The sequence below is a fragment of the Euprymna scolopes genome, chromosome 3 (assembly GCF_053919585.1).
Source record: "Euprymna scolopes isolate OS-2025 chromosome 3, ASM5391958v1, whole genome shotgun sequence".
Classification (NCBI taxonomy): domain Eukaryota; kingdom Metazoa; phylum Mollusca; class Cephalopoda; order Sepiida; family Sepiolidae; genus Euprymna; species Euprymna scolopes.
Genome location: NC_136484.1, coordinates 45835818 through 45852487, shown reverse-complemented (window position 1 = coordinate 45852487; position 16670 = coordinate 45835818). Strand labels below are relative to the sequence as shown.

The window sequence follows — 16670 nt, the reverse complement described above, 5'->3', positions numbered from 1 at the left end:
CAATAACTGTCACCGAGACATTTATTGAGTGAATTTCTATCAGTATTTTGTTTCATTTTTGAGTTTTGACCCATTATCGAGTCTTCCAAGATGACTGTTTTATGCTAGCCATTTTGTTATCGTTCTAACTTTGCAACTCGACACTACTTGCGTTCTTTTATATCTTAAAATATTTATTCATGGTGTTTGGTCTGATTGTTTTGTAGAGGAGAATTGTTGCTTTTGTTTTTGTGTTGCTGTACATGGTTGAGTTTTTCAAAATGGAAGGTAAAAGAAAAACAATAGCACTAATGTCTTGGGCATTTTAGGCCAAAAAGCTGATATCTTCAGACAACCTGATCCGGTAGAACCACATATAAAAGGTAAAAAAAAAGGAAAAATATAAAGTCAACTGGGATTTTACATAAGAGAACCACAAGAAGGAAAATATTTAATAATACATAAAAAAAAATACAAGCTAAAGAAAAAATATCCATGCAAAGAACATTTTGGCATGAGACCGAAATGTGGGGGTAATTTTTGCCCATGCAAAAATAATCATGAACAGCATTTCTAGTATGAGTGGTTCAAGAAATTGGCAATAAACTAATTCTTCCTCAAAGAGAGTAAGCAATTCCTGGGATGGTGCAATTAAAACTGAACTGAACGTTGAGTGAAAAGGCTTAGTGTTAGGAGAGCAACCCCTAATTTTCAATTTAGTGCCGAAGTGAACTTTATAACATTGTCCAGGAACCAACATGTTGCATGCCTCAATTGCGAAGCAGACAATAAATAGAAAAGAACTTTAACTCGCTTGTTTTTTTTTGTACAACATTTATTTCCTTATTCTCTTGTTACCGCTGTGACGTCCCTCACGTAACCGTAGTCACAAACGCCATTTACACCTTTAATGTGATCTCGAACGTTCTTCCCATCTCTAACGTGATCTTTTTTAAAAAGTGTTTATTATTTTCTATGTTATTTTGCATGCATTTGCATATGCACGTCCGTGCTATGTTACAACAAATAATTCCTGGGATGGTGCAACTAGAACTGAATTGGACCATAGCTTACCCTGAGTGGAAAGGCCCTAGAGCCACCACAGAAGCCCCTAATTTTCAATTATAATATGGTAGCCTTGAAGTCCAATGTAAACAAGTTCTTGTTGAGCTGTCTCCTTAAATAATCCAAATCTTATTCAATCTACAGCATTAAGGATTACTACACTATCACCTTACATTTATTAACCCTCATCCTCAAGTGGCCTTTTGATCTTGATAAGTGGTGACTCTCTTGTAAATAAAAAAAAATTGAATGAAAACATTTGCAGGCCTGATTTAAAATAAGATTCAAATAAAAAAACAAAGCAATGTTTTAAAAGATCTGTGATATTGTATATATATATATATATATATATATATATATATATATATATATATATATATATAGTCATCCACATACAGTACTGTTTCCCTGTTTCACAGCTCATCAGTGCGACTAGACAGGCAACTACATCAAGCCAGGATTGAAACCCAACTGCCTGTACGAGAGTCAAGGCTCCTAACCATTACGCTAATCAGTGGCTGCTGTGCGAGTAGTGAATTAACAATGTTTTGACATCGTCCGAAATACCTAAGCTCGATTTGTTTACACAAAGAGCATATATATATATTTAGGGCTACCCTGATTTGCAACAACACTGACTTCCAAAGATGTTTCCACTGTCTTCTTTTCTTGCAGTTGTGCGTTGAGGAACTGAGCAAGTATACAAAATAAAACAACCCAAAACATAAACTCGAGCGATCAAAAAACACCAACGCATTCTGTACATATCGATTGAGCTTTGGGCACGTGTGTGACACCATCCCAGGAAACATCCCTCTAAGTGTTAAAAGTCCACATCTACGTCTTCTTTCGAGGTCATGTTCGTCATGTCAGTTGTATGTCAGCCTATCTCTGAGCTACAATCTGCGTTTAACTGTCCCAAGCTTGAAACTGCTCTTAACTGTCGCAAGCTCAAGACTGTCTGTAAATTTTCCCTAACTGTCATACACATCCGAAAAATTCATTGCCACTTCCCAAATTAATTCTAAATATATTGAACTCTATTGTACGGCCCTTTGTTCCAATCACTACCATACCTTGATTAACAATCCTACTTTAGCTTCCTTTGTGCACCTTGGTGAACAAGTTCCTTTCTATTATCATTGCATCACATATAGTCGTTTTCTGTTTGCACGAATTTCCTGTAACTATAGCCTTGTTTATCAATATCTTCTCACTATCATTGAATAATTTCTTCATTGTAAGCACAAAATTATTAGTCAGGCACTCCGATAGAACAAGTTCAAGTTGTACATATGTGTACCTGCAACATTCCTGTTGTTCATGATAAGCAACTACAAGTTACAAACCCACGAATATATATAAAAAATATATATAAAATATATCTAAAAATATCTAAAAAAATGTCTAAAATTTAGTGTCCGAAGTTTCTAAAATAATGGATATTTACAAAATTTTTTCTACATCATTTACGCGATTATATTTTTGCTTAAAAAATAAATAGCCGACAAGCAAAATAATTCCATTCTTTACAGGTTGACGTCCCTAGATGTTGGAAAACATTTTACTTTGATAGTTTCTTCCCTCGGACTGCTAAACTTTAGAATTCCCTTCCTGCTTCTATAACTGTATTAACCTGCTGAAGTTAACATGGAATATAATCTAACATTTCACTGCTCAACCCCGCAACAGTTTCCCGTAAGACACAAATTCGAATACTAGTCTCTTACTTCCAAGTCGTAATATACCTTATTTGAGGTGAAAAATAGTTTACAAAAACAATATATATATATATATATATATATATATATATATATATATATATATATATATATATATATGTATGGTTGACAAAAAAGTTCTTGCAGTTTTTAACTTTTAAATTCAGATGAACATATCTTGGTTCAAACAAAACTTTATTGAAGGTGTTTTTGATATCGCTTAGCTTTTTGAAGCATTTCTCATGCAGAAAGTTGTTGAGATGCTTTTAAAAGTAGTTGGTAGGTGAGAGGTCTGGAGAGTATAGTGGATGAGGCAGAGTTTCATTGTCCAATTCGTTCAACTTCTACAGGGTCGGTTTAGAAACGTATGGTCGGGCATTGTCGTGGAGTAGAATTGGGCGTTTTTCTGTTGATTAATGCTGGGTGTTGTTGTTGAAGTTTCTGATGCATTTCACCCATTTATTGATTATACTTTTTTTGCCCGTAATGGTTTCGCCTGCATTAAAAAAATTGAATGGATGAGACTGATTGCAGACCAAAGAACAGTAAGCATGACTTTCTTTTTGGTGCAACTCTAGTTTCAAAAGGTATGGTGGAGCTTCGTCGGCGTCTAACCACTGAGCTGAGCATCGCCATTTGTCATAAAAGACCCATTTTCATCGCAAATCACAATCCGCTTGAGAAACAAGTCGTTATTGTTGTGTAAAAAAGGGAAGATGACACTTCATAACATTGTTTCTTTTGGTTTTCATTCAATTTGTGAGGCCCCCATTTATCAAGTTTTTGTCTTTCCAAATGGTTGGAAATCATTGTATACGCTACGTCCAATTAGGAAGCAAGTTATCGAACAGTTGTGCGTGGATTTGGGCTTGACTAAAGTTCTTAATTGATCGTTGTCAGCATCCAATAGCCGATCACTGCACTCATCATCTTCAAGACACTCGTGGCCGCCTCAAAATTTCTTAAACCACCATTGTGCTATGCATTCAATGGTAGTCTTTGACAAAAGGCTTCCTTGATATTGCGAGCTATTTCAGCAGCTGTTTAGCCTAGCTTGAATTGAAATAAGAAAATTGTGTGAATTTGCCCTTTTTTTTGATCTTGTATGCTAACGTTCTGAATATAGGACAAAATTGTTTTTAAAACGATTAGATAGAGCAAAAAACGCTTTTTAAAATGATATATAAAGTAAAGGTATTATAACGAAAACATTTTAAAATATATAATTTGGAATTAAAATTTAAAATTCCGCAAGAACTTTCTTCTTAACCTAATACATATTTCGGTCTAGTCAAGGTCGTCTGCTCTTTTTGACTTCCGGTTTCTGCTGTCCATTTTGATGGATAATTAGACATGATCAAGCGAACAAGAAAACCCTCCTTAACACGAGGAAAGGGGGCGGGGAGTTTATTATATCAGACAGGAAGATAATCATTAATAAGAAGGAACCATATCTATCTTGTTAGTGTCGTCCCGTCTGCAGAGTAAAAACCAGAAGTAAAAAAAGAGCAGACAATCTTTACTGCAATCAATATTTAATTTGAATATTTTTTTCTTGTGTTTTAATTTATACTTTCGTTTACACGAAAAATAAATTTTTAATTTTTGTTTGATTTTTAGGTTAAGAAAATGATTGAAGAGACGAAAAACCATAAATTAAATATCAATTCCGGAAATTCTCAAATACAACAAAAAGAAGTTTAATAATGCAAACCAACAAATACTTATACCGTTCGATATAAAAAAATATAAAGATTAAGGATATATATATATATATATATATATATATATATATATATATATATATATATATATATATATATATATATATATATACGAAAGTACGGGTTAAAATGGAAAACTATCTTTACATAACACCAAAAGATGGAGGAAGTGAGGAAGCATGACTGTGGAAATCTTTTTACCCGAATACGATGCCCAGCATGTTAAAAAATATACCATTTGTTGTAAAAATCTAATGGATAAACATCTGGAGAAGTTGGTGGTGACAGGATATTTTTATGGAAACATAAATCGTAAAATTGCCAACTCATTAATGAAACAGCTGTAATAGAAAAATGCAGGAAATAAATGAAGGTTATAAAAAGAAAACGTGAGTCTTTGAATTTTCAACAAAATTTTGCACTATATATATATATATATATATATATATATATATATATGCTTCAAACTTACTATGGTTCATCAGCATCGTTGACGAAAACAGTATACAGGATTTGAACAGGACACAATGGAACATATATACACACATTATTTTATCTATTAAATATTTAAATGTATTTTATTTAAATATTTTACATATCTTTTTATTTAAATATTTGTTGAATATTTTTTACGTGCATGTACACCATGTACATGTGTTTCGGGGTATAACCCATCATCAGCATGGCTAAACTTTTAACAGGGATCAAACTCGTAATTCATAATTGGTAGCCTGATGTTTTACCACTGAGCTACGACACCCTGTCAAATTTTTATGCACAATTTTATCGCTTTTAACTGTAAGCCCTGTTATTGTACTTTTTAAAATCTTTTTAGTGATTCTGCTGTATTTAATTACTTACGTTTACTTAAGTGATGAGGGAGAAGATATGTCCCGAAAAAATACAATAACCAATCATATATATATATATATATATATATATATATATATATATACAAACACACACACACACACACACACATATATATATATATATATATATATATATATATATATATATATATATATATGTGTGTGTGTGCGTGTGTGTGTGTGTGTGTGTTTGTATATATATATATATATATATATATATATATATATATATATATATATATATATTAGTGATGGGACGATTCCAGTATTTTTCCCAATTCTGATACAATTACTGATTCCGATATAATTAATGATTTCGATTCTGATTCTTTAAACATCTCTAAATATTTGATACAGAGTTGTTATTTTTCCCGATTTCTGTGAAAAAAAAAACATGTTTAATATGCAGATATTTTCCTAAACATAAAATTACACTTGTGGGGGATGATCTATAGATTTTAGCTTTACTAGTATTTTAAAATCAATTAATATTTATTATTATATCATTATTACCAGAAATCGAAGATTTTGTTTTAAACAAAATCAAATAAAAGAATTGTTTTGGCATTGGAAAATAGGCACCTCTTTTTTCGATTCCAATACAGATTCTGATACCCCCAAATTTGTTGATTTTTCAGATTCCCGATTCCGATTCTGATTAATCGTCCCAACACTAATATATATATATATATATATGTTTTTTTATTACCGTTTTATCTGTTTGGTTACATATGTTTCGGATGTTGGACCATGTTTCGATCCAACAGCCTCGTCAGACCTTACAGAAATGGTTGTTAATATTTGGAAGAAGCGTTTTAGAAGAAATACAAGAAAAAAAAAGGGAGGGGATAAGAGATAATAAGGGGGAGGGAGACGGGTATCGACAATATTAAGTTTTGAAGGTTAAAATACATTAGATTGCAGTGTGTGTCGGGGGGGGTAGCAGATTCAGGTAGGCGTGGGTGGAGATATATGGATATAGGAAGGGGGAGGTGGAGAGAGGATGGTAAAGAAAAAAGAAAGGGGGGGGTAAAGAGAGGAGGGGGAGGAGTTTCAATTTTTAGGTTTTAAAATTTTGACTGCCTTTTGCTTGTTTAGCCAGGTATATACAGTAAATGTACTTCTAAAACACTTCTTCCAAATACTAACAACCATTCTGTAAGGTCTGACGAGGCTGTTGGATCGTAAACATGGTCCAACATCCGAAACATATGTAACCAAACAGATCAAATGGTAATAAAAAATAAAACACATATTTGCTCTGCAATAGTATTGAGCACTCTCTTCAGGTTTTTACTAATTACCAGTATATATATATATATATATATATATATATATATATATATATATATATATATATATATATATATATATATATATAAAAATAAAAGTTGCAATAAGTTTACTAAGGTAATCAAAATGGTAAACTTAAAATATATTATAAATATTAAAGAGTTAATATTTACAAGTAAAATAAACTCAGCCAGATATAAAAAGCTCAATAAAACCGAAAAGGAAATAGAGCTTATAATATGAACAAATGATTAATAAAATATGTTAAAAGACATCTTGAAAAAGAGTTAAAAACATATTTAATTTTAAAAAAGGAAGCACAAGATAAGTGGATAGTCCTTAATCCACGGAGTTTCGAAGAAATACTCCCCTTCTCATCAGAGGGCAGGAATTAGCAAAATATACAGGATCGGATTTTGCATATAAAAGTATTTAATGAAACTACAAGTAAGTCAAAGATCTTACTTGGTTAAAAAAGGGTGAGGTAAGGGGAACAGGAGGCAAAAGAAAAATAATAAAAAGATTTCACATGAATGGATAGTCCGGTGAAGGGTAAAAATCCAAAAATGGTAAAATCCCAAACGGTCGAATTTAAAATTTCAATCCACTGGGTAAATTCCAAATGGTCCAAAATCATCCAAAAGGCAGAGTTCCTTGGAAAAAAGCGCAAATGGAATGAATTCCAAATCATTAAAAGAAAAGTTATAGAGATAATATTTGAAACACGTCTGTCCTTTTTCAAGATGTCTTTTAAGATATTTTATTAATCATTTGTTTATATATATATATATATATATATATATATATATATATCCTGCCCCATCATAAAAGAGTGGGTCCTGGATATGACCTTAAATTATATCCGATGGTGAGGCCCCCGCTTGCGGACTTTAGGGAGTGTGGAGCAACCCCTTAATTGTCATTGCTCCCAGGTCCACTTTGACCCAGAGTGGTAGTACCTGTTCGGGTCCCAACTATGAGTTAAATAGAAACCGACTTGAAAAAAAAAACGAATATATTCTATCAAAAACTTTTCTTCAAAATCACTGGATTCGGCATTAAATAACCTGAAAAGGGTTGATATGCCGTAAAACAAAAACCAACCAACCAACAAAAGACTTAGCAATAAAAAATTGATGGACAAACTATTTCAAGTACTAAAGGAGTCAGACCTACACTCCTGCTATCTCTATATCCTTCGCTCTATTTATTTCTTTATTTTTCTGTACCGATGTATATGTTTTTTTCCTCTTATAAAACTTTCTAGTTTGAGGCGTTTTCTTTTTTAACTTACCTCATTATTTTATCTCCACTTTTATATAAAATTCACTTTGAGTGTGTGTGTATGTGTACTTGTATGAGTGTGTGTGTGTGTGTGTGTGTGTGTGTGTGAATGAGTTCCTCATAGGTTCCGAAACGGTTGAGCCTATCTTCTGCCAGTTTTACACAAAGCTAATTTATATGGCTGGCAGTGTTCTTAGATATGTTTTGTACAGAATTTCATCCGATAAGTATCAAAAATCGAAACAATCCAATCTTAAAAATAGTCTTTCTTCTCTTATAGATATATAAAAAAAAAAAAAGGAATTTTTACAGGGGAATATTTTACGTTACACCGACCAAGGGAAATGATAAAATCTCAGCAAATCATTTCTTCTTACTTCTTAAAAAAACAACAACATATTTTGTCATCTGGAGATATAGCTCAATGGTAGAGCATTCAACTACAGATCGAATGATCCCCTGTGCAAGCCCGGGATGTACCTCACCATTTTATTTTAATTTTTTCTCATTAATGGGTTCAATTTTCGATAAAAGAAGACGTACCATTTAAAATCGCTGCGAATCATTTCTTCGTTTGCATATTTTAAAAGTAAACATTAATCGGAAGTAACCTTTCCAGGGCATTTATCGTCAGACCCAAATATAAGCTGACGGAATATTGTAAACAAACACAGACAGAATTTGATGAATGACGTTATCATTATTATTATTTTATTTTTTTATACTTTTTGCGAATTAATCCACCGGGCAAATTATTCCTCGTAATATATAATAATCAAATAATAATCAAAATAGGATTGATTCTATAAAAATACATATGCACTCTGCATGAATAAAAATATGTTCAAGCATATTGTACAATCAGACAACACACGGTGTCCAGCTAGCATTAATATAAACTAGGAGAACCCATGGAAATTCGATGGTAGTTGAAAATTTTTAAAACACATGAATAAAATGAATAAAAAAAAATAAAATAAAACAAATAACGATGAATTTAAAGCAATTGTTTTTAACCTTTTAAAAGCTAAAAAGAATAGATTAAAAAAATTTAGATTTTTTTCAATGAAAATTGAACACACAGCACATTGTTTTGTTTTGTTTTTTTGAATAATATTTTTAACATAAATACTAAATGAGCAAATGTCAATTCACATGCTTATTTTTTTTTAATTGTAAAAAAATCTATAATAAAAAAAGCTTACAAATAAAATAAAATAGCCAATTTAAAACCGTAAACAGACATCCATGTTTTTTTTTTGCTTTGAAAATTTTTGGAGAGGAAATGGTTTTAATGATTTTTAACTGATAAAGAGCGATTATAAAGAGAGGTAATTCATTTCTCATTAATTAATATTTGCGATGATAATGTTTATTTTGTGACACCAGATGTCGGACAAGTAAATTAATATTTAGATATTACTGCTAACATTGACAAAGCATAATTTCCATTCATTTTTATGCAGGGTGTTCACACGTAAGAGTATATTTTTGTATTTGAATTTCAAATGGTTCATGTTTCATTATCGTATTACAAGTGGCAGACATTTTGTTTGCCTCTATACTAGACAATAACAGCACAAAATGTTTATTATCTGCACGTTCTGGTACTCTACCAACCGAATTTTCATTTCAGAACTCATGTAATTTGTTAATAAAAAAGATATTGCCACGCAATTCCCGTTTGGCAGTAAGGATTAGAGTGTTAATTAATGAGCCCAAAGACCGAAGTTCAATCCTTGGTCGAATCATACCAACGACTCAAAAATTAATCGCAAGATTTATTATATCTGAATTTGCTATAGTAAAACCAACTTCACAAAACACAAAGGAAAAAATAATATCGTCACCTTTTCACGACAGCCCCGAGGATGTGGCAGAAAACTAATAATAATAAAATGGCTTATAATTTTTATATATTAATTATTATAATTTTTGTCTGAAGTTCTTCCAGGTTTGAAATTTTATCATTGCATAGCTGTTGCTTGATGAAATGCCATACGTTTTCGATAGAATTGAGCTCTGGGAATTGTACAGGTCAATCCAAACATGGAATATCATGATCTTCAAGAAACCTCTTAACTTTGCCAGCTATGTGAATGGGAGCATTATTCTGTATGAAGATAGGATTATCATTCAAATTCCGACCAAAGAAAATGCCGAGACAGCGTATAGCAGATTATAGGCCCTGGACCATTGGCAATAATAACGCCCCACACCAAATCTCCACCACCTTGCAGCATTGAAACTGTACACTTAGGATTAAATTCTTCATCCTTCCTTCGACAGACATACTGCCTACCATCACTACCTAACCTATTGAACTTACTTTTGTCATAAAAATCACTTTCAATCAATATGAAGAGTCATAATCTTCATTGCATCTGATGTAGTCCAGATGGCGCTTTCTGTTCTTGACAGAAATCATTGGCTTGTGTCTTGGAACACAGCATCGCAAATTAAATTCCTTCAATCTGAAGAGACAGCACTTTTTAACAAAATTACACTGTTGTTGGATTTGGGGAGCCGTTTCAAATCTGTTTCTGGCTGCGGATCTTCATAGCATTTTCTTCCCTGTAAGAACTAACTCTTGGATGACCAGATTAAGAAGCATCATGAACACTGGCAGTGTTTTGGTGCTTTTGCACAGTTTTTCTCACCACATCTCAATCTGCGGCTAATTTCTTGATTGGATAAATAAGAAAGGTGGAGATTAATGAGCTCTTGACGATCACTAAGAGGGACTCGAGGTATATAGACACAATGTTTTGTTGTATAACCTAGGAATAACAACAATTATTATTAGAGATGCTAAAAGGTGAATATTTTAAGCTGGTTTTAAGCTCATTTGTTGCTGCAGAGGTTCTTTTTGACTTCTCGATTTGAAGCTACTTTTTTAAATTGACATGAACACTAAGATACTTCAATTAAAAGTCAAATATGAATAGGTAAGATTATAGAAACTCACCACAATTTGTGTACAATACATGAAGGACTTTTCTGAAAAACTTCAGCGAATATGTAATCCGTATGACATCAGGACAGTTCAGGAGTGATTTAACTCCCCGGAAACAGCCTGTGAATGACTAAGAACTGTATATATGAAATCCCATGTAAATATGGAAAACTATACAAAGGTGAGACGTGTCGTCCACTAAAAGTACAGTTAGAACATCGAAAAGCCGTAGTTTGAAAAATTTGTACCAGAATTGTCTGCAAGGACCCCTCGCGCGGTGGTTAGAGTACTTGGAAAAATCAATTGTAAAAAGTGATATTCTACTGAAGGTTGAAGGTTCAATACTCAGTGTAGGCGACCAAAAAATACAATTGAGAATTACTTGGACCTCTACCCAGTCATGGCTGATGGAACAACCAGAACTAGCTGCCATACTTACAAAGCTGTACAAGCATTGTCTTTAGGAGAATTGATCCCAACACCATAGAAAACCTCATGTGTATGTATTTAAGAAATCAGGTGATCGGTCGTCTCGCTCTCAGTACAGGCCAATAAGTCTCCTGTGCATTATGAGTAAGTTACTAGAATCTGTGTTAAATAGAAGTAGTCAACCACCTCAGCAAAAATAATCTTCTTAGTGACATGCAATATAGTTTCCGTTCTGCTAGATTTACAGCGGATGTGTTTATGGTTATTTCTCGTAGGATTAGTGAAACTCTTGACAGAGGCTTCTTTCTATGGCAATTGCTCTTGACATATCAAAGGCTTTTGATAGAGTATGGCATAAAGGTCTACTTCACAAGATCTACAGCTATACCATAGCTGGAAATGTCTTTTCAACTATTAAATTATTTCTCTCTGATAGGTTCATAAGAGTAGTGGTTGATGGGCAGAAATAAGAAGTTCATAGTATTAATGCTGGAGTCCCTCAGGGATCCATCCTGGGTCCAACTCTTTTCCTGATCTAAATTAATGATCTTCCAAATCACATCCTTAGATCATTCATAGACATTTTTGCTGATGAAACTACCATCTATGGCAGCACATTAAACGGCCAAGTTCTCTCTGATTCTCTCTCCTCTGATCTTGAGCATATGATACAATGGGGGGAAAAGTGTCTGATTACTTTTAATGCATCTAAAACCAAGCTTCTGTCTTTACATCATCAATGTTCTGATCTCCATCTGGCATCAGCTGAAATGAATGGCTCTCATCCATGTTTTGGCAAGCTTATGGGCTTGACCTTTACTCCTGATCTAAAATGGAACACGTACATCAAATCCGTTGCCAAGGTGACTGGAAAAATTGTGGGATCCTTTTATCTATCCAATTGATATCTACTTGCTGATGCAATTCTCTACCTATATAAGAGCCAGGTACGTCTGAGGATAGAGTATTGCTGTCACATCTGGGCAGGAGCTGCTAGGAAGACTTTATCCTGACTTGACATAGTTCAAAATAGACTTCGTAGCCTAGTGGGAGATGCCCTTTTCTCTTCTCTGCAACCTCTTTCTCACAGAAGAGACATTGCGAGCCTGTCTCTGTTTTATCTTTATTTTCATGGCAAGTGTTCGTCTGAGCTACAATCTCTGCCCCCCCCCCCTCGCCAAACATTCACAAGAAACGCTCGTCTAGTTGAAACTACTATCAATAATTTCATCCCCTCTTTCTCTGTGCCTAAACCTAAACGTAGATTCCATGAAGAAAGCTTCTTTCTTAGAACTGCACACCTGCGGAACTCTTCTGTTTACCTGCTTTTCAACAAACTACAATATGGTCGTCTTCAAGTTACATCTCCAACACATTTGAAAATAATTTCTGACGAGGACGCTTCACAGAACGTCTGAACCGCGCGTAAAAACGATTTTAATGACTTAAAAACATTATCAAAATGATCCAAACATAATTCTCAATGAAAAACCAAGACACGGAATAATAAAATAATGTTAAAAATACACATTGTTGGTGACTACTCCCTTACTTCTATATATATATATAGATAGATACAGTTCCGTCAAAAAAGAAAGCCCGCACTTGTTATTTTTTTTCAAAAGCTGCAAATTTAAGCTAAATTGAATGTATTATTTGTATTCATCGGACTACTGTTCTCATCTTCAGTGTGGATTTTCATGTTTCAGTCGATGTAACCTATGACCTTCTTCAAGTGTATCTTGTCGAACTCGGGAATGTTTCTGTCAAACTCGGGAATTTGGAAGGAATTTAGAACAGAACACTTTATTTATTTCATGGATGTTTTGGGTTGTTTTTACAAGCGAATCACCACTTATCAAGGCCCAGAGGCCACTCGAGGATAAGGACAATATAGTAATCATTGGTAGTGTAAATTTGGTAAATTAGATTACTTAAGGGGAATGGCTCATCAAGAATTTACGTTGGACTTGAAGACGACCATATTGTAGTCTGTTGAAAAGCAGGTAAACAGAAGAGTTCCGCAGGTGTTCAGTTCTAAGAAAGAAGCTTTCTTCATGGAAGCTACGTTTAGGTTTAGGCACATGATCCAAACATAATTCTCAATGAAAAACCAAGACACGGAATAATAAAATAATGTTAAAAAATACACATTGTTGGTGACTACTCCCTTATTTAAATATACATCTTTCTTTCGTTGGAATTTCTTAACCCATTTTTTATATATATATATATATATATATATATATATATATATATATATATATATATAAAGCTGAACGTCTGTGTGTGTGTCTGGTCACGAATAGGCACCTATATGGTTGACTATTATAGAAAACTGATCACATATAATGATAGAAGATGTATCGAGACACAAAAATGGATATGTTTGATCTGGCATAATGATGATTCATTGAAATTGTGGGGTCTGCGTACGTGCCTGGTCCACAAAGTATGAAAATAAAAAATAAAAAAATAAAAAAAAACGTTTACAAGTGTTTTTGATATAGATGTATAAAAGAATACTTTGATAAGTATGTTTTAACTTAAATAGGGATGGTATAATAAAATTGTGGGGTCTGCGTTCGCGCTTGGCCTCCATGGAATAGGCACACACTTTAATAAAGATTTTTCATATCTATCTGTGTAAGTATACTTTGATAATTATGTTTCATTTTGAAGAAATATGGTATAATAAAATTATGGAGTGTTCGCTCGCACCTGACCTCCATAGAATATGTCACAAAGTTTAACAAGGTTTTTTAATATAGATCCACAGAATATTGTAATAAGTGTTTCAATGTGAACAGGTATGGTATAATAAATTATGGGGTTTATCTATTTCATTTTTACTTTCATCATATTTTGCTTTGGTTTTGATAACCCCAAATTCGAAGCTATCTCTTTACAACCCTTCCTTTTCACAACCTATCATACTTTCATAAATCAGAGTCCATTTTCTGTAGACTGTTTTGGAACCCAGTCAACGACGGGTACTTTTCCTAGTATATATATATATATATATATATATATATATATATATATATATATATATATATATATATATATATATATGTATCAATCTATTGTTTTCCCGATAATTTTCCAGTCAGAATTCTTTCTAAAAAGATATCAGGTACTTACGGGAAGAAACATGTGAAGATTGCCAATATTCTAAGTGAAAATGATTTTTTTTTTGGAAGGAACAGAGGATGACCAACGACACCCACACTCCTCACTCTTTTGATGGCCTTGTGCCTAATTTGTTAAAAAGATACTTTTTTCCCCAAATATTTTTTCTTTTGCAAATAAATAATTAAACGTGTAGTATATGTTCTGATACTACACTTTATCTTTCCGGTCTCTGCTCAATAAACAAGAAATCATTCTAGACCGAGGCAATTTTAATTTTTGTCTCACTCCACAGTGTCTTTTTTTTTTTTTGGACGAGCTGAATTTTCCCCACATTAAAAATCGATAGTATTCTGCCCTCGTAGGGCAGCGAGTAAATACAGACATAACCATTACTTTGTTGTTGTTTGTCGACGTTAATTTTTGCAGAAGGTGTCATCCTCCTCCGACGTTTAGCGCCTGGTATTGCCAAACCGTCACCCATCCGGTCTAGATCAGGTTTAATTGGCGCTTAACTTCAATGATCTATCAAGAACGGATGCACTGAGCAGCAACGGTATTATATCAGATTTGATGGTGGACCAAGGGAAATAACTTTGAAGTAAAATTAACGTCCCTTGATATGTTCTAAGGGAGATAACTCAACGAGACTCGTTCATTTAAATGTCTTTATTACCGTTTTGAAGCTGTAATAAGTCTTAGTTTTTCATAGGAAAAATCGTCCCCCTTCCGTGATTTTGTTATGAAGAATGACAAAAAGTGTGCGAAGGGGGGGGGGGCGTAATTTTTTTTTTTCAACCTTTTCTGTTTAATTACTACCTGTTAAATTCCACCAAATATTTCTCATTTTTCATTGAAAATTATTTGCCAAGATTAAAAATAGATTACAATTCAACCTAAATTTCTGAAAATTCACAATGAAGGACCCAGTAAAAACTGTCCTCAAGTATTTAAATAAGAGCTAGCAAGCAAACCAGATGTTGCTCGGTATCAAACGAGGAACCCAGCGTACTTTTGCACATAGTCCAGAACACAATCTTACAATTAATATATTTTTGATATATTTTACATTTATTATACATATACACTAGCAGAGGGAGCCTGGCATTGTCCAGTCCTAAAATACGCATAAATATGATAATTTAATTCATGCAGAATTCGTAATTATTATTATAGAGTAACTTCTCTATCGATTATTTCATATTATATTCTACCCAATATATAGATGTGATTTTAAAAAAAAATATGAGTTGGATGCCATCAGCTAGAATCAAACCTGAAACAAAATCGATAGCACTTCAGCTTGAGACGTTATCGAATCAGCCATTGTCAAGTGGATAAGAAATAACTAAAAATGAACAAAGGTTTTATGTATAAATGTATATATATATATTTGCGCATGCGTAGAAGAGCAATTTAATTCGATTTATGTTGTCATTTCTTCCAGTTTTGACCACTCTACGACCTTCTGTTTTGGAGGAGATACAGTTTGAAAAAAAAAATGGAAACAGACAGATAGAACGACAGACATATATAGTGAATTTTATAAATGAGACATTTTGGGATGGGACTCCAAAATGCATTCCGTATTAATTAGATGGGAGTTGTTCGCAGTAGAGTTAAATAAATTGAATAAACTTCAGTACATTTATAAGCTTTAACCCTGTTCATGTGAAAAAGGGCTACACTCAACAATTTTGATTAAATAAGTGTTCTTCTAAAGCCCATCTTAACATTTATGCCTTTATTTTTAATTTCTATGATTTTCAATTTAAAATAATGTAAAACGTCATATTTCCTTTTTTTTTTATAGCTGTCAAACACAAATGAAAAACCCATGATGAAAACAGAATGTGTATCGCATCCAAATTATGTTGAGTAATGTAGTAATATATATATATATATATATATATATATATATATATATATATATATATATATATGGCTACATTACTCAATATATATATGCAGACGTGCATACATGTTTTCGTCCAGAGGATGTCAATGCCATTTTAAATCTCTGACTGAAACATGTTTACAAATGTGTAATAATGCTGTGTTTGTACGAATAAAGCTTTAATTATAAATATATAGGTCTATTTGTTATTGAAAATTTTTATATAGAAAACGGTTGAGACTTGTAGCAACTGCGATTACAGGCAGCAACATTTCGTAGTTTACTAGTTTGAATAACTTTGGTTTATACGTTGATGCA

The 16670-nt window shown here is 32.9% G+C and overlaps 1 protein-coding gene across 1 annotated transcript in view; it reads left to right on the top strand.

Moving 5' to 3' along the window:
* LOC145263276 (uncharacterized) overlaps positions 1-4875 on the top strand; it is a 33258-nt gene extending 28383 nt beyond the window's left edge. Inside the window, exon 7 of the mRNA XM_080120360.1 lies at positions 4386-4875. Coding sequence (XP_079976486.1) covers positions 4386-4469 — 84 coding nt within the window. The 3' untranslated portion in view covers positions 4470-4875. The remainder of the gene's footprint in view (positions 1-4385) is intronic.
* The last annotated feature ends 11795 nt before the right edge of the window (positions 4876-16670 follow it).